The sequence below is a fragment of the Trichophyton verrucosum genome (assembly GCF_000151505.1).
Source record: "Trichophyton verrucosum HKI 0517 chromosome Unknown contig00084_1.f1.exp, whole genome shotgun sequence".
NCBI lineage: Eukaryota > Fungi > Ascomycota > Eurotiomycetes > Onygenales > Arthrodermataceae > Trichophyton > Trichophyton verrucosum.
Genome location: NW_003315585.1, coordinates 58,554 through 85,245, shown reverse-complemented (window position 1 = coordinate 85,245; position 26,692 = coordinate 58,554). Strand labels below are relative to the sequence as shown.

General features: G+C 48.5%; 7 protein-coding genes across 7 annotated transcripts; 5 read left to right on the top strand and 2 right to left on the bottom strand.

Moving 5' to 3' along the window:
- Positions 1–1,467: 1,467 nt before the first annotated feature.
- TRV_00881 (uncharacterized protein) lies at positions 1,468–2,610 on the bottom strand (the record flags this gene model as incomplete). Its single annotated transcript, XM_003024914.1, has 3 exons — positions 1,468–2,243; positions 2,308–2,383; positions 2,437–2,610. The coding sequence occupies 3 exons, from the start codon at positions 2,608–2,610 to the stop codon at positions 1,468–1,470; spliced, it is 1,026 nt and encodes a 341-aa protein (XP_003024960.1).
- A 378-nt stretch (positions 2,611–2,988) lies between these two features.
- Positions 2,989–4,640, top strand: TRV_00880 (tRNA methyltransferase, putative; the record flags this gene model as incomplete). Its single annotated transcript, XM_003024913.1, has 3 exons — positions 2,989–3,416; positions 3,478–4,170; positions 4,229–4,640. The coding sequence occupies 3 exons, from the start codon at positions 2,989–2,991 to the stop codon at positions 4,638–4,640; spliced, it is 1,533 nt and encodes a 510-aa protein (XP_003024959.1).
- A 228-nt stretch (positions 4,641–4,868) lies between these two features.
- TRV_00879 (uncharacterized protein) lies at positions 4,869–6,157 on the top strand (the record flags this gene model as incomplete). The annotated part of the gene is made up of 3 exons (XM_003024912.1): positions 4,869–4,923; positions 5,097–6,020; positions 6,084–6,157. 3 exons carry the CDS (start codon positions 4,869–4,871, stop codon positions 6,155–6,157), a joined length of 1,053 nt encoding a protein of 350 aa, XP_003024958.1.
- Positions 6,158–7,276: 1,119 nt separating this feature from the next.
- Positions 7,277–8,706, top strand: TRV_00878 (uncharacterized protein; the record flags this gene model as incomplete). The annotated part of the gene is made up of 4 exons (XM_003024911.1): positions 7,277–7,312; positions 7,374–7,443; positions 7,499–8,320; positions 8,393–8,706. 4 exons carry the CDS (start codon positions 7,277–7,279, stop codon positions 8,704–8,706), a joined length of 1,242 nt encoding a protein of 413 aa, XP_003024957.1.
- Positions 8,707–17,082: 8,376 nt separating this feature from the next.
- Positions 17,083–17,634, bottom strand: TRV_00877 (uncharacterized protein; the record flags this gene model as incomplete). Its single annotated transcript, XM_003024910.1, has 2 exons — positions 17,083–17,535; positions 17,572–17,634. The coding sequence occupies 2 exons, from the start codon at positions 17,632–17,634 to the stop codon at positions 17,083–17,085; spliced, it is 516 nt and encodes a 171-aa protein (XP_003024956.1).
- A 1,274-nt stretch (positions 17,635–18,908) lies between these two features.
- On the top strand, positions 18,909–21,534 carry TRV_00876 (uncharacterized protein; the record flags this gene model as incomplete). Its single annotated transcript, XM_003024909.1, has 4 exons — positions 18,909–19,212; positions 19,272–19,417; positions 19,475–20,015; positions 20,075–21,534. The coding sequence occupies 4 exons, from the start codon at positions 18,909–18,911 to the stop codon at positions 21,532–21,534; spliced, it is 2,451 nt and encodes an 816-aa protein (XP_003024955.1).
- Positions 21,535–22,814: 1,280 nt separating this feature from the next.
- Positions 22,815–25,612, top strand: TRV_00875 (MFS multidrug transporter, putative; the record flags this gene model as incomplete). Its single annotated transcript, XM_003024908.1, has 9 exons — positions 22,815–23,226; positions 23,283–23,622; positions 23,796–23,822; positions 23,939–24,243; positions 24,269–24,418; positions 24,480–25,126; positions 25,189–25,308; positions 25,418–25,502; positions 25,533–25,612. The coding sequence occupies 9 exons, from the start codon at positions 22,815–22,817 to the stop codon at positions 25,610–25,612; spliced, it is 2,166 nt and encodes a 721-aa protein (XP_003024954.1).
- Between the last annotated feature and the right edge of the window lie 1,080 nt (positions 25,613–26,692).

The following is a 26,692-nucleotide window of genomic DNA, read 5'->3' as shown; positions in this document are numbered from 1 at the left end:
AGCAGACTGACTAGAGCAGACGGCGAACCCGAGTTGATCACCGCGGAAGGCGTCCTTAGCCAGCCCACGGCCGGTTGATCCAGCCTGCTCGGCCTCGGCTTCGTCTCCTTTTGTCTTGTCTCGTTGTTCCTGTCGTTGTCGTTGTGTTTTCTCTCTCAGGGTGCGTCTGCCAACGGCGTCGTCGTATTTTCCTATAACCTGTCCGCGCTATAGGAGAACATGCATCCTCGACTCCATCCACACGAGCCGCCTCAGTCGATCGCCAGGTTTCTGCAGCCGAGGGCCTCTCTCTCCCTGGTATTACTTATTATTACACTTAAGTTCTCTTCCTAGGTACCTCTGAGTGTTTCTCCGCTGTCGGCCTGCCTGCGCTCTGACTGCAGCTGAGGGATGCGCAGATGAAACATGAAACAGGACAAGGACGGCATGGCGTGAAGTAGTCGCAGTCGCCCTGGCTGACAGAGCTGTTAGTGAGCAGGCTCCAAGTTCAGTTGAGCTCGAACTAAGCCCAGGAACCGCCCGCCGCAGCCTCTGTGCTCGATGATGGGCTGGACTCGATCGGCAGGGCGTTGCTTTTCTTCTTTCTCCTTTTTATTTCCCTCCCTCTATCTCTCTCTCGCTCTCGCTTTCTCTCTCTATAGACGTTTTCTTTCATGGACTTTCAACTTCCTCAGTCCTCCGTACTCCTGACTTACGATTTTGCGGGGTTAAGGTTGGTATAGACATGGGACATGGGAGTATTAATAGATGCCTGCATGGATTAAGATGCCTAAAAAAGTCTCCTTCTCTCCTTATCTCTCTCCCTCTCTCTTTTTTTCCCCTCTCTTCTTGACACAGAGTTACAAAGTATGGATACTTACCCCCGGGGCAAAGGATGAGTTTAAATGGCCGGTTGGGACGGTCTAGCGGATGTACTTTCCTTCCTACAGAAACATGGTTCAAGGTCGTTTTAACACTCGCCGACAAGGTACCTGCAATCTATATAGTATCTGGCTCCAGTTAGCACGTCACTTCTCTTTTGACAGGCAGAAAAAGATAAGAGAGACCCAATAGAGTAAAAAGTAAGGCGTCATGAAAAAATTAGAGTGTTGTTGCGTTTGTGATCTTCAACGAGGAACCCAGATGGGCCCAATTCTCAGGGTTAAAAATGAATAATCCTTCGCCAGGGACAGTAGGAAAGATGTTGTGTAGCAAGAAAACAACAAAAAGAGTAAAAAGAGAAAGATGGACAGGCTTACCGTTTGATTGAAGGGGGCTGCGGAAGCGGGACGCTAGTTAGGGTTCGGCAGCTTAAAGGGAATTCGGCCAAGTAGCTAGATGGGTTAAAAAAAAGAAATAATAAAATATAGGGAAAAAAAATGAGGTTAGAGACTTTGAGCGGATAGCTAGTGCTGGGAGAAGCGAGAAGCTTGCGCTTTGGTGCATTCAGGCTAGTGGTTGATAGATGGAGATTATCTACACAGCAGTTTAACCGAACAAGTCACCGAATCCTGTTTGTTGTGGCAGTTTGGTTAGCATATCCCCCTTTACCCATAGAAACGAAAAAAAAAAAAGGAGAATAATTGAATACTCACCACCCTCGTCACTCTCTTCCTCTTCCTCCTCGACCTTGGCCTCCTCCTTGGGCTTGTCTTCCTTGGACTCGGTCACAGCAGGACCAGTGCTGACATAGGCGTCAGGGTTGGCAATGCGGTCCTTAAGCTCCTCAATGGACTCCCAGCTGTACTCTGTCTCAATACCAATGGCAACACACTTCTTATAAGCGTTGATAAGAGAGTGGATAACACTGGGCATGGTAGGGAAGTTGGCGGCCAAAGAGACACAGGCAATGTTGTTAACTGCGCTCTGGAACACGCTGAGCAAGTGGTCCTCCTCAATATCCAGCACGCTCGAATCAAAAGTCTGCCCGGCGTCGTAGATCTGAGCGACAGTCATACCATACGTGAAGGGAGAGATGTTCAACATGTTCAGCAGCGTAGCCTCAGATGGACCGACCTTGGTCTTGGCCTCAACAAGACGCAGCTCAGTCGTGATTTCAATGGTTCCACGGGCAATCTTGGTGGGAACACCGAGAGCCTGGAAGAAAGAGGTCTTGCCGGGTTCCATGCCAGTGTTGCCGGCGGGAATATACACGTCGACAGGGGCAATGGCACCAGCACGAGCAGGAGCAGCAACTCGATTAGAAATGATCTTTTCACGGATCTCCTTCAAGTCGCCGTTCGTGAAGATGAAGCCGACGTTGCCTACATCCAGTTAGTAAAAATCTTTCTGATATATATATATAATATACCCATCGATTGGTCTTACCCTTGACAAATGGCAACAGGCGTTCATACTCTGGGTTTTCGCTAATGAAGCCCTTCAAAGCTCGACGGACCTGCTCCTAATTAGTACTCCTGCCTCGTCAATTCGTCGCATCGGCCGTGGCAGCCTTACCATGGTGTTCTTTCCCATCAAAACGACGCCCTGTCCTCGCAGAGCAAGACGGATCTCGTGCATCTGCTGCGAGCTGACATTGTCGACGTTGACGATGAAGATTGACTGATACTCATCGAGAAGGCCCTTGAGCTTATCAAAATAAGCGGCCTTGGCTTCGGATTTGCCCCCCATGTCTTCTTATGATAATTGAAGAGAGGATATTTAAGGGCAAATGGCTTCGTTGTCGATGTTGTTGTTGGTTGTGGTTTTGCGATGTTTCTTCTCTTTCGCTTTTTGACTATTTTCGCTTTTTGTGGTTTTTTTCTTCTTGTGGCTCGCTAGTGGGTCACGTGGTGTGCATAACGAGTTAGTTAACCTTAAATCTAGAAGTAAAAAAGACGACGAAGAAGCCGAATAATAATTAAGAAAGGCATCAACTTATATACAAACAAGTAAGTTAGTGCTGCTGGTCCATTGAAGATACACCCAGGTATTCGTCCACTAACTATCTGTTTTAGACACTCCTCGCTGCGATTGACCTGTTTGTTTCAACAGGTAAGCGCCTCCGGGATGGCTCTTCGCCAGCCAATACAGCGGATAGCACAGCTGCAGCGGGCTCAGCGTGACATCTTCGTCACCGCAGCCGGACCGAATCTCTATACATTCGACGCCCAGGATGGTGCCCAATTGGATGTTTGGCCTGCTCCGGCCGCTGATCAAAACTCCCTGCCTGGAGAAAACCAGCCGTTAGCGAAAGCCGAGTCCACCCCGGACCACGCGGGGACACCGCCGCCAGAAAAGAAACGCAAGCTCTCACCTACCTCAAGCGCAGCCAAGGATGATACCAACGCTCAAAAGTCCTCCACTACATGGACTACCATACCGCTGCTTCTATGTACTCCATCAGGTGAACATGTCATCGCAGTTACTGCCGAAGACAAGTGTCTACGGGTATTTGCAATAGGCATTGATGGAACATTGAAACAGCAAAGCGAACGGTCAGTCAGCGTTTTCTCTACATTTTTGCATACACATCACCAAATCTAACTTCTACTGCAGAGGCATGCCCAAACGACCCTGCGCACTTGCACTGGCGCAGAACGACTCCGTGATTCTCTGCGGTGACAAGTTCGGAGATGTCTACTCTCTTCCTCTCCTCCCTGATGAAAACGCCAAACCATCCGCCGCTGTAAAAACCCCTGCCCCAGCAGAAGAGCTAAAAGCATTTAAGCCCTCCGCCAACCCCCTCACAGTCCACACAAAGAAAAACCTATATTCTCTGCAGCAACAACTGCGCTCGCCAGCCGTCAAGCGTGAGAAAGTCGGGCCATCATTCGAACTTAAGCTACTGCTTGGTCATGTGTCCATGTTGACCGACCTGGCATTTGTATCATTCCCAGCCGAGTCACGGAGCTATATTCTATCCGCGGATCGCGATGAGCACATTCGTGTCTCAAGAGGACTGCCACAAGCGCATATCATCCACGGCTATTGCCAGGGCCACACATCCTTCATTAGCAAACTGTGCATCCCCTCTTGGTCTCCAGAATTACTGGTTTCTGGCGGGGGAGATTCCTATATCATTGTCTGGAACTGGCGAGAGGGCAGCATACTGCAGAGAATACCATTACAGCTGACAAGCCAGAGCAGCCCAGCGGGTATTGCGGTAACCGGTATTCGGGCAGTATCCTTTGAGGGCGATACCGATTTATACCAGCTTGCTAAGGGAGCCATTCTTGTTTCCATTGAAGGGTGAGTTTAAACACTCTATCTATACAAAACGATTGTCCTTGCACTGACATATATCCAGATCGCAAGAAATACTCTCATTCAGCGTCAAATCTGATAACACTCTAGAGCCACTTCCATCGATTAATGCATCAGGAAATGCCCTCGATATCACTAACCTGAATGATAAGGGTACTATCGTAGTATCGTCCGATCATGTCCATGAACCAGGATCAACCACTCAGCAAAGATCCAGTAGTACGTCACCAGGCATGCCTTTACAGCAGTTTACAGCCACTGTAGATTCTGGAGGCCTTAGGTGGGAGGAGTCTCACCCTTCCGCTTTAAGTAAAATAAACGCCTGTTCATCTTTCAGTCTTGATCTTCCCGGAGATGAAAAGGAGAGACAGAAGCAGTTGAAGCACCTGCGGGAGTCACTGTATCATACGGGAAACCTCCGCAAAAGTGTGCGGGGTGAGGAAGAAGAAAAGTAGCCATTGGATATATAGCATAGCTGATAGATTTTGATCAATGACATTTGATACCCTTTCTACAGCTGAAGTCATTTTGCATGTGGGTTGGTCTTAATGCGCGGGAAATGTTCCGTCATTCCCGGACAACTTTGTAGCTTAACTTAATATTGACTTGACTTTGGGGATATTTTTCAACTTCCTCCCTTCAACATCCCAACTCCAGCACATTGTTCATGCGATCAACCAGCCATGTCCAACCAATTCGCACCTTTGAAGAACGATCTTCTACTCCGGGCGGCTAGAGGTAAGCCATAAAATACACCACTACCCCGCCATTGACCCCACAGAACAACCGCTTACCCCTCTGTAGGCCAGACCGTCGAGCGGCCGCCCATATGGATTATGAGACAGGGTGCGAACTATCTACAATTCTAACAGGAGTCTACATATCTAACCAGCTCTAACGTTCTCCCTTAGCTGGCCGTTACCTACCCGAATATCATGAGGCCAAAGGAGACAGAGATTTCTTCGAGTGCTGCCGCTCACCAGAAGTTGCATCAACATTGACCCTGCAGCCCATTGAGCGCTATGCAGGGCTCATTGATGCTGCCATCATCTTCTCTGATATCCTCGTCATCCCCCAAGCAATGGGCATGGAAGTCGAGATGATTGATAAGAAGGGTCCTTCATTCCCATCTCCGCTACGGACACCTGAGGACGAGCAGTACACACAGGTCCTGAACCGAACGGTTGATGTGACGACGGAATTGGACTACGTTTATAAGGCTATTACTCTTACAAGGCAGAAGCTGGAAGGCCGGGTGCCCCTTATCGGATTTGTCGGTGCCCCATGGACGCTGTTATGCTACATGGTTGAAGGAGGCGGAAGCAAGATGTTTGCAGCCATCAAGACATGGATATACAAATATCCCGATGCATCGAAGAAATTGCTGCAGAAGATCTCGGAAGTGTGTGTCGAGCATCTCGCGCAGCAGGTCAAGGCTGGAGCACAAATGATTCAAGTATTTGACTCGTGGGCTGGAGAACTTAGTCCACGGTCCTTTGCTGAGTTTTCGCTGCCATACCTACGATATGTCTCTGCCAATCTGCCCAAAAGGCTGCAAGAGATGGGCCTGGAAGTTGTGCCCATGACTGTTTTTGCAAAGGGAGCCTGGTATGCGCTGGACGAACTGTGTGAGTCTGGATATAATGTCGTGGGGCTGGATTGGCAGCATGATGCCGCCAAGGCACGAGCGGTTGCGAATGGACGAGTGGTTCTCCAGGGCAATGCGGACCCGGGATGCCTGTATGGTACAAGGGAAGGGATAACGGCTGTTGTGGAGGAGATGGTGAAGGGTTTCGGAGGCGGGAAGCAAGGTTGGATTGCCAATCTGGGACACGGTACGTACTGCTCATAGCCGCCCTCTCGTTTCCACCGTCACTGGTACTAATGGTTACCCACAGGAGTTACACCCTTTGTCAAGCCGGATGATCTGAAGTTCTACTTTGAGGAGATACATCGACTAACTGCTGCTTAAGAGACTAAATATTAAGTAAGGTGTTATTATTAGTTTGTACATACGGAGTAACCATGGCCTGGCTAAAATAAATGTGAACTCTGCGAGCCTCCAACCATATAATACGCCCCCAACTTCTCCCTCTGCTCTGCACGCACCTCAGGGGCAGCTATCCACTCCCCCCCCCTAAAAGCGTCTGGTGTCTCTACTGTAGAATCTTGCCTTGCTTGTATACACAGATTCTGCCAACCCCCCTCCCCCTTCCCATTCGGGAAAACGCCAAGCCTATTTCATCTTACCTAAGCGCGTGTGACTTTTGCTTCTTTTTCTTCTTCTTTTGGCAAATCTGAACCTCACTTTGTTTTCTTCTTCCTTTTCTTCATCTCTGTCGTCCTCCGGATCTCTCTCAAGCCTCAATTCGCGGCGGCTTTCAAGTGCTGCTTCGGCCTGGTCGCTTTCGGCGCTGCTGAGTCAGGTAGTGGAAGCGCAGAGAAAGCGCTGGAGAGCCGTGGAAGCCTCCAGAACCGCAACGCCACATGCCTAGCAGGGGCGTTGGGTATGGTACGGTAAGCTACTTGATCATCATATTTCGGCGCACTCCCTCCTCTTCTCCCGACATTGCTAACAAGAATATAGCTGCGACACCTGCACTCACGGGAGAGACAACTTCGACGAGCCTATCCCAAAAAAAAGCGTTTCTTCATCCCCTGTATTTCCCGAGATATTCTTTACTGCAGTCTCTTCCAATCTTGAAAAAAGTACTGTGGCTGAACTGGTAGTTACCAACGGAACACTTGACCCACCGCGGGCCTCGCATCCTCTCTGACTTTTTTTTCCCTGCCGCCGTTCATCATCTTCAGCGTCGGCGTCAATAAATCCATCGGTTTAATATACCTTCCACCCTCGCCCTTCCTCCTTTTCGACCCTTCAACTCCTGGGTTTTACTTCCAGAGTCATCACACAACCTCCTTGCTGGTCTGGTTGCCTCCCTTCATCACAACTCCCATCATCAGACCCCCTAGAGAAGCAGCAGCCTCGCTCCTAGCCTACCGCGTAGGAATTCAACTACCCCTCTCAAGTCCACATATTTATTATCTTTTCCGTCTTTCTCCATCTCAGTAGACTCTTCAGCGAGTCAATATGGTGAAAGAAACCAAATATTATGACACCCTAGGGGTATGCCACCATATGCCAACAATAATGTTTAATCAAGAAGAAGCAAAACTGACCTCTCTAGGTTGCTCCAACAGCCACAGAAGCAGAGCTCAAGACCGCCTACAAGAAAGGCGCCTTGAAGCATCACCCAGGTATGTATCTATCCTCTTTCGCCGGGCTTATGTTGGCGCTAACAGACCTGGTTAGATAAAAATGCGCACAACCCTGATGCCGCGGAAAAGTTCAAGGATCTCTCCCACGCCTATGAAATCCTTTCAGATCCCCAAAAACGTGCCCTCTATGACCAGTACGGTGAAGAAGGCCTTGAACAAGGAGGAGGTGGCGGCGGCATGAATGCCGAAGACCTCTTTGCCCAATTCTTCGGCGGCGGCGGCGGCGCTTTCGGCGGTATGTTTGGCGGCGGAATGCGTGAAACCGGACCCAAGAAGGCGCGCACAATTCACCATGTTCACAAAGTCAGCCTCGAAGATATCTACCGTGGAAAAGTCAGCAAACTCGCTCTTCAGAAGTCCGCTATCTGCTCCCAGTGTGATGGACGCGGTGGTAAGGAGGGCGCCGTCAAAACTTGCGGACCCTGCAACGGAACCGGTATGCGTACCATGATGCGCCAAATGGGCCCTATGATCCAGCGCTTCCAAACTGTTTGCCAGGAATGTGGTGGTGAAGGTGAAACTATCCGGGACCGCGACCGCTGCAAGCGCTGTCTCGGAAAGAAGACTGTCCTCGAGCGAAAGGTCCTACATGTACACGTTGACAGAGGTGTCAAGACCGGCCACAAGATCGACTTCCGTGGAGAAGGTGACCAAATGCCAGATGCCTTGCCCGGAGATGTTCAATTCGAAATTGAACAGAAGCCACACCCCCGATTCCAGCGCAAGGATGATGACCTGTTCTACCAGGCTAATATTGACCTTCTCACTGCATTGGCTGGTGGTACTATTAACATTGAACATCTCGATGAACGATGGCTCAGTGTGACCATTGCTCCAGGCGAGCCAATTACACCAGGTATGTCCCGTTCCCATTATAATATATTCCTTCCTGACATCTAATACTAACCTGTTTTGTTCCTGTCAACAGGTCAAATCAAAGTGATTTCCGGCCAAGGAATGCCGTCTTACCGCCATCATGACTTCGGAAACCTCTATATCCAATTTAACGTCCAGTTCCCAGAGAAGGACCAGCTACAGAACCTCGAGCTACTCGAGAAAGTTCTACCACCACGTATGACCCAGGAAATGCCACCACCAGACAGCATGGTAGAAGACTTTGCCTTGGAGAATGTCGACAGCAACGGCGGCCAGGCCAGAGCCCAAGGAGCGGCCAGAGGAGACGACGATGAAGAAGACGGCATACCGCCTGGTGCGGAGAGAATGCAGTGCGCATCCCAGTAAGCAGAACAAATGAAATTTCAGGCGATGCCCATGCTTGGTGGTGCCATGAGGTGTGATGGTGGAGTGTGCGATGATGCGTTGAATGATAACGAACTGAGAAACAAAAAAAGAGATATCAAATGTGGTCGGTGGTCGGGAAACTTATAATTTCATGCATTCGATCGGCGAATTATTTTTTTTTTACTTCCTATTTCTCTTCCTCTTCTATGTTTCTTGCGACGACTTCCCTGATCCATTTTCTATTTCGTTGCTTTCACGTCCTCATCGAAGTCTAATTCAACCCCTTTTGCTTTGTGCTTTTATTATTCTTGTTCTGTTTGTGTGCTCGAAATAGAACGAATCCATTTTTTCTTCATGATTTTACTACCGATCCTGTCTTTCGTCTTTCGTCTTTCGTCTTTCGTCTGTCACTGATGCTCTTGTGTCTCTCTAAGCATAGTGTGAACTACTTTTCTACAATATTTGTAGCGGGGAGAAGATAGAAGATAGGTGGTATGTTATGCCCAATCTGAACAGCACATATGTGTTGCCGTCTACTTCCTTAGTTGCTCGATTGGTGTTAATTATTGTCTTAAGTGCGTACTCTATACATATAATTCTTTGGTGATTAATCCCTCTACGACCTATCTAACCAATCTCAGCGTACGGAGTATGGCACTATCATATAGTTCATTGTAGAAAAGACTCTAGTGAGCTGGTTATGCTAATGTTTGACCCTTACAGGAATGGTAACGGACGCTAGATAGCCTAAAGTAGATATGCGTGTTAACGCAGACTCTAAACTAGAGAAGAATCACCCCGTCTGGTTGGTATAAGCACAATAGAACAGAACACTATTGTTACTGACTGCTCGGAAGGGAATACGCCTCCTGGATCTTAACGTTTCGAGCAGGGACACGGATAGATAGGTTTGGTGACCCAAGACCTATCTACCCTTGGCCAAAAAGCAGCATAGGGGGAATGCCTCAGTGAGGAGCAGGCAGTTGATATTCCTATCTGCCGGTGGGATTTGAGGGGAATGCGATTAGAAATCGCAAGTGGAAGATGAAGGGAGCAAGTTTCCGATGATAGTCCCGATACATAAACAACCACGGAAGCTGGCTGAACCAGCGTTGATGGAATAGGATATTGATGAGCGCCCAGGAATTTATTTCTTCTCAAATATGAGGCCATAGTTCCCTGGTTGTTGGACAGGTCATCTCAAAGGTATAGATTAAACGGAGAGTCTCTCGCCGTTCGATCGGGTCAGCAAATGGTTTGAACACGAATTACCGGGACCATAGGGTCCTGCTCGTCCACCTGCTGTTTCTGGATCAAGTGTTGATGCTTTTCCTCGCCAACACCAGTCGTGCTAAGATTGGAAACTGATCAGGCCACGCCGTCGAGATCACAACTACACACCGACAGCCTTACCGTGTAGGTATCCATTCGCAAGGCGCACATCACTACGTCTGCGAGGAGGACAGAGCTACGAGTCTCATGGAGATTCTCGTGGAGGTTGTGGCGGACGTTGAGTTTGCAAAATTCGCTACTTGCGGTAGTGATAGCTATATACCCAGGCGGGAACATATCCGGAAAACAACATATACTTGTGGGGTAGAAGGGGGTAAGGTAGTCAGAACATTATTATATTGTTGTAATAATAAATTCTGCCTACCTTCTTGCTCGTGTTTCGCTTCTTAGCTTCCGGATGTCCGCTTCCATGGGCAAGTTGGGTCATTCATAATAATGGCACCTGCAATATACACACCTAGTGCGTTCACGTCATTTTGGGCCTATGGGAATGAGAGACCGGGATTTTCTCATGCACGTTGCTTGATCGTCATTCAAAAGGCTATGGGGGTATCTTAACCCGTGGGATATTTGGGTGACGAGGACTGTGGAGTTCTTCGATATGTGCCTGTGTCCTGCCCGGGCGGCAGTGCCTCTGTAGTCGTGAGCGGGTGGGTTGTCTTGTCAAGACAAAGAAGCAACGAAAACAATCAAAACAAACTCAGGGCCAAGGAACATATGGCGGCACCAGAGATGCCTAAGTCAATATCAGGGTTTAGGCCAAGGGTCGGGCGGCATTCTAAACATGGTTGTCTAATTCGTGGGGTATGAAGCAGGGCAGGGGATGATTCCAAGACGCTGCCAGTCCGTTTCTCGTCCTCATGCCATGCGACATCATCAGGAATAACAGCAGACGGGAAAATATCCTACCACCATGACGATCGTCTAGTACGAACCTCATCGAGTAAAGAGCTGTCGGTGCTTGCGATGGTATTTGAGCTCTGGGACTGTTTATCACGCGGGCGAGGTCGATCAGATATAATTTTGGGATGCGCCAGGTAGTCCACAAACCTCTTCGGAGATGGATGGGACGCTGCGGCCAATAGGAACCACGGCACCTTCTTCCCCCCCAGTCTATATACGTTAAAGGCTGTATTGGTATACATCAGTATATTGACTGTAGGTGCAGATAAACAGGGCAGGAGACGAGGTCAGTCCCACTGGCTTTACAGTGTACTCCGTAGCTGGTGTTAAATATCCAGAAGGCAGAATGCTCCTGGCGTCTAGAAAGAGAGAGAGAGAGAGAGACAAGCTCATCCAAGAAAGCGATAGCTGACGCCCTCCCTGTGGCTTGCTTCGACAAGACAAGCCTGACTCGTCCACCGACATTTCCAAGACGGCCTCGAGTTAGTTGTTCTCTGGGGAAAGAAACAGCCAAGGTCGCTTATCGAGGCCAAGATGAAGCTTCTCCGAACAAGATACATTATTTTGGCAGCGCGCGGCATTAGCCTATGGCAAAAGTCCAAAAAAAAAAAAAAGATAGTTGAAAGGGGGAAGTGACAGTTCCTGTGCCAAGGGGATGGGAAGTCGTTTCTTCTTCGCGAGCAACTTTCGAGCTTCCAAGCTGTGTTGTGTCTTCCGTGTGGCCCTTTGAGCAGCAAGCCCACAAGCCACATAGTTATCAGTCAAAAAGCAACTGTGCGACTTTCTTCTTCTTTCCCCAGAGAAATGAATGCAGCGATTCCATCCAGCACGTGAATTCTGCATAACAACGCAAGCTGGTGCGACTCTTTGATAGGCGGGTGGTTTTCCCCGAGGAAAACACTAAATATAGGCCCGTATTATTGAAATAGAGTCGGCCCAGCAAAAGGAATCCTCTCTGTCCAAGAGATGTTGCACATCTCCTCCAAAACCAAGATTGGGTTTAGTGGAAGAAAAAGCAAGGTGAGCCTGCTGGCAACAAGACGACCGATGGAAGGAGTCGCAGGAAGCAGAGAAGTACTCCGTACAGTGCTCCGAGATGGCTGGCGTCACCCTCGCCCTCGGAAGACCTGCGAGATGTCTTGCTCTCAGCAGGTAACTGACTGGGCCGTGTGACATCCCTCTCGACAACTAGTTACCTGCTGGAGGGGCATCAAACGTAGATATAAATACTCCGTACTCCGTAGTTACAGAGGTACAACTGTAATCAGAAGGGCGTTGCTATCGTTGCTATCGTTGCTGTCAGGGGGGTCAGCCGCACCCCCCTGTCTGAAGGAACAAGAGCTCATTACGTACGTCTTTTCCATATCTCAGCGCGGCCGCCTGGTTAATACTCTCGTAACTATTCCCGTACCTTAGTTAACAGTACCGGCAGAGCAATAGAGTTTTCGGCAGATTTAGGTTTGCCCGTGGCAGTTGCTTGGGCTTCCACAGCGAGCCGGCGATCATATATCGTGGGCGATGGAAGTTGTCTTAACTCCGGGGGAGAGAGCAAGCAGGGCATGGGGAAGAATAATGATAATGACGGCCGGAGGACGCAAAACGCCCCGAGGAGCAGGAGTTCCGAAGCCATCCCGGAGATAGTCGATGCTGCTCTTCTCTGGGCAGCCCGCCACTAAACAGCAGAGAAGGACATGGCGGTCGGCGGCTTTGCTGTCGTAAGTAAGTAGATCTGCCCAGAAAGGGCTATGGTAGGCATGGACGGGTGGCACGCATTGCTCGTTTATCAATACGATAGGCCCGACCTCTGCGGGCGTTGGAAGACCGCAAGGAGATCGACTGCTCGGGCGAAGCGCAAACCGTCCAAACACACAACAAACAAATATGCTGCACAACGAATATCAGTTCACCGATATTTTTTTGTTTTGTTATAGAGCAGGGCACATGGCGGCACCTCCTTTTTCTTCTGTGATCTGTTCACATTGCCATTGCAAATATGGCCTCAACGTAAGCCGGAATATTGCATCGACCTTCTTTTTACATGCAAGCGCACAAGCTGCACGTCCAGCACAACATCCTTCTTGAAAAAAAAAAAAGGACTTCTAACGTCCAATCTTCGAGGCAACAACCGAAAGCAGAAAAAGTAAATAATGCAAAAATATGTAATACGAGGACCAGATCGATGCTTTTGATGCCTCATTCATTCTCGGAAAATTCACGAGTAAATATTGCACTATCAAGCGAACACTTCATGACTGTCGCCAGGAATCGATTTTGTTTTTTTTTTTTTGTTAAACCATTTAGCGAAGAATCAGCAGACGACGAAGTTTAGCTGTCTGGACGGCTAGTAAATTGCACGGGGGCAGGGCGAAATGCATGAAATTGTTTGCTCAATATGACAGAGAAACAATCATAAATGCGATGTTGGTGAGATATGAGATATCCAGGGGGGGGGCCAGGAAAAAAGCATGCCATATTAGGCTGAGACAACAGATTGCAGCCCTCAGTTGCAGCCCTCAGTGCAACATTCATCGCGCATACAAGCAGGTTATTCTTCTTCTTCAAGAAAGTAGACACGCCTGGTGTGATGCGAGGATATGATGACTTGCTTTACAGTCAAGCGCAGTACAGGAGGATGAACGAACAGGACGTGTTCGCATCCGCTTCCTCCCGTCTCATCCAGTTGTCCGTCCGGGCCTCGGTCTCAGCCCATGTATCCTAGAATAGTCTCTCCGTGTTCCAGGCATATCAGGGCCGTCGGGCCTGATATACTCAAGTAATAATAATATCAGCGTTGCATGGGAGATATTATTAAGTTAGGCTAATACATATATAGCTGGAAGAAGCCCACTCATGGGATCTGGTCCACCTGTGTCAGAAAGACATTCGCTTGGCCGGGCGCAGATCGTGCCTTGTCAGACTGGCTCTGCTTGCGACGGAGTATCCAGATTAGAAGAGAAAAAGCAAAGAGAGCTTCCGGTGTGCAAAATTCTAGAACAAGTTATCATCGCACGTTGAGAGAGGGATGGGGTGCCTGGCGAGACCAGATATTTGCCGGACATTATAGCTGCAAGGTCGAATAAAATTAGTCAATTTCCCTTTGATGTCGAGGTAACTTATTGCACTGCGGCGGTGTTACAGCGCTACTGGATGCATTTTTGGTTGTCTAGAACATTGTTTCGTACCACTTGTCTGCCCCCTTTTATCGTTGCTGCAATGTCGCTCCTCTGGTCACGATTTAAGGTGTAAAGATAGATTTCGATTAGGGCTGGTTGGCCCAAACATAGACTATTTTTTCTCGTGCAGAGTATTAAACTGGCGCCAGGGTTGCAAGACGTATTCGGGACGACCGTGGCCCGGATTATACGAGTGTTCGAACCATTCCCACCGCGGCGTTTTACATCTCGTTTCAACCGACTCCTTGGTCCATTATTCATTATTTTATCTGCTGTTGGGTGATCACCGCCTCAGTTAACTGTTCCGGAACATTTATCGATAGCTTCTTTCCCTATTATTATCGTCCAGCGAGTTCGACTGCTGCATGTCAGTTACGCAGGATGATTCTAAATCACGGCGTTGTTATCCGCATGAGCCTATTCTGACTCCATGCGGTCAGGGTAGTTTCCATCTTCTGTGACACTTTCGAGCAGGCACCAGCAGATATTTAGGTAGTGGCAACCTGATATAGGGGTTCACCATGCCCTTATCCTGTGCCCCCGCCCCCTCTATAGCACATACACTCTTTGGTCTATAGATTTCGGGCTTGGTACTCCGTACTTGGGGATCACTTTCTTAGGGATCTGGAAGGCGCCTCAAGGCCCTGTGAGTGGCAAGCCAGGGCTTGGTTTAGCAATCAATACTGGGATAGCGATGTCGCATGGCGATACGAAGATATTTGGTGGGACCATATGAATCACGATACAGCAGAAGTGTGCATCAATGCACGACTATAGAGTGCCGAGATGGCCATGGATGCCTTTGATCCAAGAATTGATTCCAAGTCATGCTGTAGCCGCAGCTGTATTTTCCCGAGAGATGAATTGTCAAACAACCTAGTTACTCCGTTCTATCCGATGACTCCTGTTGAAAAAATGTGAAATGGGTCCCGATATCTGAATATCACCCAAGAAGAGGGAGAGGGATCTTCTCTTGATGAAGGGTTCTCCATGAGCCTACGTTCCAGACAGGCATTTGAAGGGCTGATGATGTGGAGAAAAGGAGGGTGAGATTCACGTTCCGCTGATGGGAGAGCGATGAACCGATGATGAACCATGATTGAACCAGATCTTCTTCAAGGACGCTGGCCAACAAGATGATTTCTATGAACTCCCCCAAGGCAACCCGGTTATACCGTTCTCAGTACTCCGTAGGCGGCCACTATCGGACGGCCTTGAGTGCGACACCGTTGCGCAGTGCATCAATATTCGGGCCTGAATGCTGCATTTCCTTGTTGTACAAGAGGGAATTCAAGCATTTTATGCTTTCAATCAATCCTGGGCGTCGATGATAACCGGTCAAGGGGCCAGGGGTGGACATTTCCATCTATCCAAAAAAATCTTGTCTTTGATCCCTGAGTGTTGCCAAGGTAGTTACTCGTGTTGAGTATTCTTTCGTGTTTTCTTGAGTCGAACGAGGGTGGTGTTGACAGCATGTCACTCTGTACAGATATGTCGGCAGTTGTTTCAAAACGGGAAGATACGATACGGCATTTGTGACAGAACCTCCCTTGTAGAAAATCCCTGTCTGCCATGGGCGAAAGAGTACCAAACGCCGGGGTAGGGGTTCGTGTTGTGGAGATCACGTTTCTTGTTCCTCTTATCTCGGCCATCAGCCGTGCAAAATATATGCTGGCTGAATAATTTTTGGATGGAACCGTTCCCTTTCAATAACTAGCGAACGAACTGTCCGGGCCAGAGGATGACCGGTCAAGCTATGGTCAGTCAATGACCGCCGAGCTGATCAGACAGGGAACCCCGATCAGACAACTTTTCGTGAGTTAAGTAATGGCAACTCTGGCAATTAATTCCAGACAGCGCAAAACGCGGCCTGGTGACCGAGCAGGATGCCTTTCTCCTGCCCAACATGCCAACTGCCGACTGCCAGCCCAGGCTTAGGCCTGCGCAGAACCGGCGAGGCACTCACTCCCTTTGACTGTGTAGCTTTAAGCAGCAGCAGGATGGCTTGGATATGCTTAACCAATTCGTCGTGTGAGACTGTGGCGGCGGCGCCGCTTGATTCTCGATTGGTGTGGGTGTCAGCAGAGAGATGACAAGAATGTTGACACAGCAAGTTAACTAAAGCACAAACGCCTCCCTTTTTGGCGAGAAAGGTGACCAGGGCAATAACTAAAGCCAGGTTCTGCAGCCCGCCAGCTCCGTTTGCTCGCTTCGTCGTCATCTTTTCTTCTTCTGCTTCTTCTTCTTCCTCCTCCTCTCTCCATCCTCGGTCTCCAGGGAATCCAGGTCACATGATAACCCGCTCGTTGATGCCGACTGCTGGCCGATGTGGCCGTATATACCGTGTAAAGTGCAACGTGATGGTGGTGTTTCGGTCCGCTAGGGAAGGGAAATGTTGGCGTATCGTGAAACGGCCGGGTCGACCCTGATCTGCCTCTCCCTGGCCTTTTTCTTGCAACCTTTCTAACCGCTAGTACGACAGCCAGACAGCTTAGCGCATTAGCCTCGTTGCAAGACCCCTGCTTGCTCCAGGATTCTCCATATATTAGTTATCACTTGTCTGCATAAAAGCAAAAAGCAATATGGGCCCCCCGAGAGGGAAAAAATAGGAATACGGAGCAGTCCCCCCCATAACCGCGCCAAGGACTCCTTTCTAAGCCCTGCAAATTCTTATCTCGAAACCCCCTGTTGAGATCTGCCCTGTCTGAGTTGTTGTTGTTGTCTTGGAGTATCATTTCAGCCCATCCCATACACGAGGTTGCCACAAGGTTGCGAAACATCGCTATATTTGTCGAACCGCACTGTAGCAGTAAGTTGTCCGCATACTTTCTCCGGAGAGCTGAAAATTAGTCATGTGTGTCAGGAAATTCTCGACAAGTTGCTCTGAGCTGATCGAAGCCAGTATTATTATATCTGCTGTCCATGTACGGAGTATCCATCCATCCATCCATCCATCCAGACACCCCCGTTGCTACGTGACCAGCACGAAGGTTAGCGACCTCACGCATCATCTGTACGATGTCGTAATAGCTGGCGGATGAGCTCGTACGGGGTCGGGGAAAGTGGCTGTCAAACCCCATCTCTCTCGCCTGAGATGTTTCTTTTCTTTTGCCCTTTCTTCTTTGGCATCTTTCTCTCTCCATTTCTGCAGACCGCCCATACCACTGGGAGGTCTGATCGTATAGTTATCCTCATCGTATTGAGTGGATCCCTCACCAGCATCACTGGTCTCCTCCCCTTGAAGAGGACTGACTGACTGGATCGGGGCCATGGGAGAGATTCGCCTCTCGGGCCTTGCTTGACTCAAAACAGGCCGTATATATATACTTTGGATACACGGGGGTTGGAGAAGGAAGGGAAAAGAGGCTCGCAGGCCCTGCCACACGTAGAACAGCAAAAGAAGCTTGTCGAATCCGGTATGATGCCATCCTCTGGCGCCTTGGGAGAGCTTGAGTTCATCCTATAAGCTGCGTTGACTTAACCTTCCTTGGCGTACAACACTGGCTGATAATCTTCGTTTGAACAAGATATCGACCAGAGGCTTGATATCGAGTAGCATTTCTTAGCTCTCACTGCCTTGTGGGCGTCGACGAGACGAACTGCCCACTCGGCGCCTATATCTGGGCGATATCAAGCTCTTTTTAGGGGGAACATCGAACGTTATGAAAATGCTTGGTTGCGATCAGCCTCCAGACTCTCCAGGCATCGATTTCTCACCCCCAGAACCGTTGGAAGGACAGGCAAACTACCTTCGTGTTCAGATTTTTGCTTTTTTGCTGCCTCTGCTTTCCATTTTTATTTTCTTCTTTCTTCAGCTTCACCACCCTGCGACTGCTCCAGTCCTTTTTGGTAAGAGACAGTCTCCCTGTATCCATCCATCCTTGTAGCGGTTATGGCTGGAAATTAAGCTTGTTGCCTATCCCTCCGGCCTAGGACGGCATGTACTAGTAATAGATTTTTGCAGATGCTTAGTGACCCCCCCCTCCTCCACTTAGTCTCATTCTTCCTATTTTTGCAGTTTGAGGGAAACAACAGGTGCAGCTGTGTGATCCACCATCCTGATGGCTGCGGCGACACTTTCTTCTCCCTGACGCCCTCGCCTGGAAGCCTTCGACCATGTTTCGCTGTACGGTCAAAGGCGGAAACTGTGGACTGTCTCCCTGGGTTTCCGTGGCCCATGGTTCTCCACTCCCTTGCACTGTCCTGTCTGGCCCGTTTCCCATTGATTGCGTGACTTCCCGCCAGTCGCAGGAGGTACATGCTCCGCCAGGAAAACCTCGTTCTTATCGATCTATAACTTAAATTCACTTCTCAGGTCGAAAGGCCGTAGCAGGAAGTTCATAAATATGGTCCAGTCCTCCACTGTCTCGATCCTCCTCTAGGCTCCCTTCTCCCCCCCTTTCTTTCTCCTTTTCCATTCTCACACCTCTTCTTCTCTTCCTTCATTAGCGAGCTGGTGGGTTGCAGTCCTTCCAAAGGGATTCGACCAGAGGAACAGTGCCTGCCTTCCCCAGGGCCATTTTCAGTTGTTGGAATAGCATCTTGTATCAGACTGATAATGGGTACTCGCTAGACCTCTCGCCTTTCCAAGAAGATCCTGTTGATCATTGAGCCCGGTAGCTCTACCTCCTCGCCTTTCACGAAACCAGAGCATTCAATATCGTCCTTGCATTGAGACGCTCTCCTTCGGAACGTTAACCGCTTTGGCTCTTCCTATCCTCTCAAGAAACCACTCCGGGGAAAACGAGGTAGCAGGATAAATACATCTAGCTGCAGGTCCAGCTTCTGTTTAGTATAACATCTTGTTTCACCGATCAATAGTTGCTTCACACAATGGCGTCTTCCGAGTCTCCCGAGAACCAGACGAAGATGCAGAAGTTGGGTGCCGGCCTCAAGAAGGTCCTTGGCCTCAAGGACGAATACCCTGCTCCCACAGACCCCGTGACCCGGGGAGAGTCGACCTTCTCTGTGCAGTCGGCAGAGATGTACTTCGACCAGGACCCGACGACGATGGAGTACTTCCGCGAGCTCACTCCCAGCGGCGAGGATGTGGTCAGGTACCTGACCAGTCTGTTTCCGTTCCTTAACTGGATCAGCAGATATAACCTCCAATGGTTGGTCGGTGATCTTGTTGCCGGTAAGTGCTCAAATAAGGATCCCTATCAATGTCTATGCATCGCTAATAAACGACCATAGGCTTGACTGTCGGTGTCGTCGTCGTTCCTCAGGGTATGGCCTATGCTAAACTCGCTCAGCTTCCTGTACAGTTTGGCCTGTATTCCTCCTTCATGGGTCCCTTGCTCTACTGGCTCTTTGCTACTTCCAAGGATATCGCTATTGGTGTATGTATATCCAGGCATGATATGTTTTTTCTAGTCGGAAACTGACGAACTATATAGCCTGTTGCCGTTGTCTCGACCCTGGTTGGCCATATCATCGACAAGGCAAAGGTTGAACATCCCGATGTTCCCCCAGAGGTCGTTGCGTCCGCCATTGGTATTGTCGCTGGTGGTATCATTGCCTTTATTGGTTTGATCCGGTGCGGCTGGATCGTTGACTTCATTCCACTCACGGCCATCTCTGCTTTCATGACTGGGTCCGCTCTTAGCATTGCTTCTGGCCAAGTACCATCCCTGCTCGGGCTTAGTGGCTTCAACACCCGAGGCACTACCTATGAAGTCATCATTGGTTCTCTCAAGCATTTGCCGAGTGCTAAGATCGACGCTGCTATGGGACTCACTGCCCTTTTCCTCCTTTACTTTATTCGATCGGGGTGCGCCTACATGGCCAAGCGTCATCCTTCTAAGGCGAAGGTCTACTTCTTTGCTTCTACGCTGCGCGCAGTCTTCGTCATCCTTCTCTACACCTTCGTCAGCTTCTTGGTTAACCGAAACCACCGAATGAAGCCAATTTTCAAGATCTTGGGCGTTGTTCCACGAGGTAAGTAACAATTAGGACGGAGATGTTCAAAGCTATTATAATACTAACATGACTGATAGGCTTCCAAAATGCTGGTGTCCCTGTCCTTAACTCACGCGTTCTGAGCACATTCTCTGGTGAAATCCCAGCTTCCGTCATTGTCTTGTTGCTTGAGCACATTGCTATCTCCAAGTCCTTCGGTCGTATTAATAACTACACCATTAACCCCTCCCAAGAACTCGTCGCCATTGGTGCCAGTAATATGCTTGGTCCATTCCTCGGAGGATACCCGGCTACTGGTTCTTTCTCCCGTACTGCTATTGCCTCTAAGGCTGGAATTAGAACTCCGTTTGGCGGTGTTTTCACTGCTATGGTTGTTCTCCTAGCTATTTATGCCCTCCCAGCCGTTTTCTTCTATATCCCCAACTCCTCCCTCTCCGCCGTTATCATCCACGCTGTTGGCGATCTAATTACTCCTCCAAACGTTGTCTACCAGTTCTGGAAAGTCTCTCCGCTTGAGGTTATTGTCTTCCTTCTTGGTGTCTTCGTTTCTGTTTTCTCCACCATCGAGAATGGTATCTATGCTACCGTTGCTTTCTCCTTGGCTATTCTCCTGTTCCGTCTTGTTAAGGCGAAGGGTGAATTCCTTGGACGTGTCAAGGTCAACTCCGTCCTCGGCGACCATGTCCTGGATAACGACGGAAAGTATGGCACTTTTGATGACAACTCGGGTATCCCTGGAGGATCAAGCAGTCGCAACATCTTCCTTCCTCTCAGCCACCGCGATGGTTCTAACCCCGATGTTCAGGTTGAACATGCTTTGCCTGGTATCTTCATTTACAAGTTCTCTGAAGGATTCAATTACCCTAATTCCAACGGTTATCTTGATGATTTCGTCGCTCATATCTTGGCCAAGACTCGTCGCACTAACCAGAATGCATATGAGCGTATGGGTGACAGACCATGGAATAACCCTGGACCCAAGCGCGGCGAGACCGAGGCTTCAACTGCCGATCTGCCAACCCTCAAAGCTGTCATAATGGACTTCTCCTCAGTTAACAATGTCGATGTCACCTCTGTACAGAACTTGGTCGATGTTAGAGAGCAGCTCGACCGACATGCCGCCCCAGATGTTGTCCAGTGGCACTTTGCCCACGTCAACAACAGATGGACTAAACGTGCTCTTGCTGCTGCTGGTTTCGGTTACCCCACATCCCCTGCAGGAGCTGAGATCGCAGCTCCACGCTGGAAACCAGTCTTCAGCGTTGCCAGCATCGATGGATCCAACAGCTCCACTGGCTCACTTGAATTGGACCCCAAGCACACCAGTAGGATCCATGACGAAGAGATTGGAACCATCACGCCAGCCTCGCAAGCACCCACCGAACAGGTGGAGATATGCAAGGATGGCGTTTACCACAAGGAAATTGAGAAAGTCAGCGGCTCTCGAGGTGCTGTTGTGAACAGCATGAACCGCCCTATGTTCCACGTCGACCTAACCAGCGCTCTTCAAAGTGCTACCGCTAATGCCCTGCAATGATACCAATTTGCTGCATAAAAGTCTTCACACGAATACGTTGATAGAGTTTCGTGTTTGAACGACATTTCGTGCCCTGTTTCTGCTTCTTTTTGTCTATATTACATATACTCTCTTGTCGCTTTGTGGGTTCTTTTCCCTCTGATTTTGGATTAGATACTTTTTTTTTCTGTGTTTTATTTGTCTGGAAATACCTCTCAGCGATTACATGAGGATTTTGGAGTTAGCCTGGTGCCTTCGAGGCCACTTAATTTAGCCTCGACTCCCCTACTTATATATAATGTGGGGCACGAAATATATATATCTATTATATATTATACATACTTTTACTTCATTTATCATTAATTCATTGAACTGTTGCTTATTGGGGAGTAACCATTTGATTCTCGAGATCTCCCCCCCACCCCCCTTCTTGAGCGAAGGTGCTCTCTATTCTCGCCTATCTCGTTTTCTTGTTGCCCTAAATGAGGCTCAGCTGCAGCCCCAATACGAGTGTTTTCCCGTTTTAGGCTAGCGAAAAAGCTTAAATCAGCTTTGCCCCTGGCACATGGTCCGAGCTTCCTGCTGACTTCGCAGTGATTGCCAGAAGAAGTTAGTTTCATTGTGAATTAGTCAGCACGCTGCTCTTCTGTCTGGGCTGTGCAGATATAAACCCTTTACCGTTTTTGGTAGGAGTTGCGACCACTCGGGGTTTCAACTTCAACAGCAAGCTTCTCTTGATATTATGTTTCAAAAATAGAGAAGCAACTAGCTAGATGGGCCCCATGGCTCTCTTAGCTGTGACAGTAATGTTTCTGCCTGATGCCTCATTTTACCAACGAAGTACCAACACGTTAATCCCAGCTGACCGTGCTATTGACTGCCTACTTCCTAAGATGGCTCACCTTAGCAAGACAAACCCACAAGGCGAGTATGTCTGCTTGCGATGGCTCATGGGTACCACATTGTTTCGCCTTGCAGATGAAGGGTACGGTCGTCACCCAAACGGTTGGTTGTGACCTGTCTGCGGCCAGTGGCTGTACATACAAGGATACTCGTATCCACACCTGCGCACCAAGCTTTTTTAGGACCTTCAAGGGAATTTGATGGAGCTATCTCGTTATGGATATTGGCTCGTATCGAGCCTGTCGGGCCATGATATATAGACCTATGCCTTTTCCTCTGGAACGCACCTTTCGTCCTCCCACCACGATATCAACAAGATTACTCCTCTGTGCAATTCATATAGGATTGGCCATAACTCCCCGTTTCATTTCATTCCCTTCCACAATTCGGTACACAAAATGCTTATATATAAGGCAATCAAGAAGCGCCGCGAAGAAAACCAGCCTGGTTCTGAGCCAGCCGTTAATTCAGAGAAACACAAGGAGAAGAAGTTGTGTTCACATCGTTTGGGAAGCCAAAGCCAAACTTCAGCCTCACCATTATTATTGAACACATCAAAGCAGACTTACATTCACCCGGAAGCCGGGTCTCTTGAACCCCAGCAGGCAGACGCCTCCCTCGAGTTAGCCGATTTAAACCAGCGATCTCAAATACAGGCGTTGGGGCCATGTGAGTTGTGTAAAAAGGAGAAACATGACGCCCGTGTTTACCGACGGAAGTTGATTGCGGGCTTATTGCTCCCGTACTTCCTAGCATCCGTGGACTTGACCATTGTCGCTGCCGCGTTGCCTTTCATTGCATCTCACTTTAGTATGATCCCTTTCAACTTCACTGATTTTTCAGAAGCTTCTTCTAACCTCATATAGACAAGTTGGATCAACTCAACTGGATTGTCACGGCATTTACCCTTACTTCAACGGCGTTCATTCCTGCCTTTGGCCAACTATCCGATGTCTTTGGCCGCCATTTCGTTCTGCAACTAGCAATGTTTCTTATGCTCATCGGCAGCGTTTTATGCGCTGTTGCTCCATCGTGGGGTGTCCTCTTGCTAGGTAGGGCATTGCAAGGAACAAGCGCGTCGGGTATCACAAATTTGATTCAGATAATACTGGCCGATAAAGTCAGTCTGAAAGACAACGCAAAAAACAGTACCATCTTCCAGTTCGTTGCTGGAATTTCCTACAGTGTGGGGCCTATTATCGGTGGGTAAGTTTATCTCCTGGATTTTGTGTCCTTAATATTGTTGATATTGTTGAAGCTAATAATAGAATAGATATCTAACGAATGTAAGGAGATTTTTGATCATCTGAGGGTATTTGCTTGCTGACCACGGAATTACTAGTCTAACTGGAGATACTGTTTTGTTTTGACTATACCAGTGAGTTCCCCAGCCCAGTTTCGGAGGAGTATGAACTAAACTGCCTACCAAGGTTGCATTTTTTGCACATTTCATTATATACTTTCTGCTACGCAATGAGTTGGTACAAGGAAGCCATTTCACCAAAGGATCTCGACGCAGCAGCTTCTTACCTGGCCTGGCTACTATTGATATCGGCGGCACTTTTCTATTTGTCTTTGGCGTTGGCCTGATTATTCTTGGTACTGCTTGGGGTGGCGTTACATACCCATGGACCCATGCAGCTGTCCTTACTCCACTGGTTATTGGATCGATTCTTTTTGTTTTCTTCTTTCTTTATGAGTACCTGCTTGAACCCGAGCGTGTATTTGGCCGTCTGCTTCCCCAACAGACACCTATGATACCCTCGGACATCATCAAGAATAGGGATACTATTGTCTTGGCCATTATTGAATTTGCAACTGGTGCTGGTAAGTCCACTAGCCGACGCTATAGAATCTCTAACATATTTGATGCTAATATTTCAAACCCCTAAAGCCATGTTTTCTGTTTTCTACTTCATCTCTATCTACTTCACTCTTGTTGAGGGTTACGAAGCTGGACGCTCTGGCCTCCAGTTACTCTACTATATCCCGGGTATTGGATGTAAGTTATCCGCATAACAGTTCTACTTCTATAAACAACTGCAACTAACCCTGAGTAATAGTTGGCGCTTACTTTGCCATGTTCACCTGCAATGTCTGGCCGGCACAAACATTCGTTCCTCTAAGTGCGGGCACTGTGATCGAAACAGTTGGAATCGCCCTCCTGACCTGGGCAACCACAACTCGAAACATTCCTGTCGTCAGCGGAATGATGGCTGTTGCTGGTGCTGGAACAGGAATGCGATTTATGCCGGCCACACTACATGTGGCTGGAATCTGGCCCGATAGGATTGCCCCTGCCATGTCCATCATGAGGTTCAGCTTGCCTTTTGGCGGAACACTTGCGTTGACCATTATGGGCAGTGTGTTTAACAACAAGATGGCCGAGATCTTCCGACCAGGCAGTGGTAAGGGAGGCCTGGACCTACATAATACGGGTCAAAGCCTGGAGGCAATTGACAAATTGCCCCCGGATATCCAAAACTATGTGCGCAACCTGGCGAAGAATGCCGTGATGTGGGCATTTATTTCAATTATTCCTATTATGGCAATCAGTCTAGTGGCCGTATTCTTCCTTGGAAATGTCTGGATCAAATCTAAAAGGGCCAAGGAGGAGGCTGAGAGGAAAGCCGCGGAGGATGGAAAGATCGGGGAGGCTATTGTTAGCAGCGAGGTTATCCAGGTCCCCTTCCTGTGGGCTCTTATTACGGTAAGTATCTAACCATGGCCCTTTCACATTTTGGGTTTTCATTCCTGACACATTTTTACTAGGGCACCGTTGAAGTCAACAAGTATATCAGCACGCCCCTTTCAAAGGCGGAGAAAGAGAAACAAGCCTATGCTGTGCTCGAGGAGAAAAACAGACTTCGAGCCCTCAAGAAGGACAAAACAGTTAATGCGGAGGTCTAGGGTTGGATCCTTCACGATACGGTCACTCCGGGCCAGCAGCCCAACCCAGGTACAGCTATGTAGATACAGAATAGATGTCCGCTATGTACAGTACACTTTCCGGGCAAAGGATGAACTCGTCTTCCCAGCTCGCGTTTTCTCGAAGGATTTATATATATCCTGCGACTTGCCATCAGGTACAAGAGTTTATTTACCCTGAGGGTCAGATACCCAACCAAAAAAGAAGAAGAAGAAGAAGAAGAAGAAGAAGAAGAAGAATATGCAGTCCCTTTGCACTGCTGATTAGGGGTGTGCCATGGAACTTTGACCCATTGGTAACAAGTGGCCGATCCATGGATGCCCTTGTAGTTAAGCCGCCCACCTTTGTTCGACTCTGGGGCTGAAAGAGACGACGAATATATTTGTCACAATCGATCAGAATCACGACATGTTATTTTCTCGAGTTATACCCTATGGCTGGATAGGGAGGCTACCAGGAGGGCTAGATTAGAAGGCAACAAAGCTCAAGGCACCTCTGCCTGGTTACCTAGGTATATAATAAGATGGCCAGCTGCTTCCGGGTCGTTGAGCATGTCGTGCCCTGCCAACATATAAGGGAATACCCCCATGCAACGGCTACCAGTCAAGAAGAAACGCTTAGTTTAGCTGTCAAGCAGTATATACCACTGGATAACCCAAGCCCGCAGTTGGTCGATGTCACCATGATAGGTGCCCATGCCAACAGCTTCCAAGACTACTTTGAAGGAGCTCCCTTAATTCGTCAGGTACATCTAACTATTATTTGCTCATCAGGAGCCACATAAACCCCTCTGGGAGGAGATACATGCACGTTCAAAACAGGCTGGTTTCTGAATCCAGGGTGTGTGGATTGCAGATATTGCCCATCAAAGCTAAAGTAGTGTACTCAAAAAGAGCTCACTACCTGATCTTCCTCTGAGAACCCATTGCCTGTCGTTTTAAGGTTTAGTAGCCGCCGCAAAGCTTAATTATCTAACTGAGTTTAGGTAACTAGGCGGTTAGTTACCAGTTAATCTGAAAGTTAGAGCTGCAAGGATGACCTCATTATATGAATGCCACCAGCTAGTGGTCCGTCCGTGGTCAGGTTTTAAAGTGTTTTGCGTAGTTATATGACGATACCCTGACGCAAGATTTTCATCCCAAGGCTACGTACAATAAAAGGACAAACTGCATATCTTCTTCTCCTTCAATTTTTTTTTTTTTTTTTTCTTCACTCCGCGTGCTATCTCAGGAGAAAATATTGTCATACTCTAAGAAAGGCCCTATATAGTCTTCAATACCTCACATCTCAAATATTTTTCACATAATCTTCGAACATTGTATCTTAGACATAAGGTCTTGAGCGCCC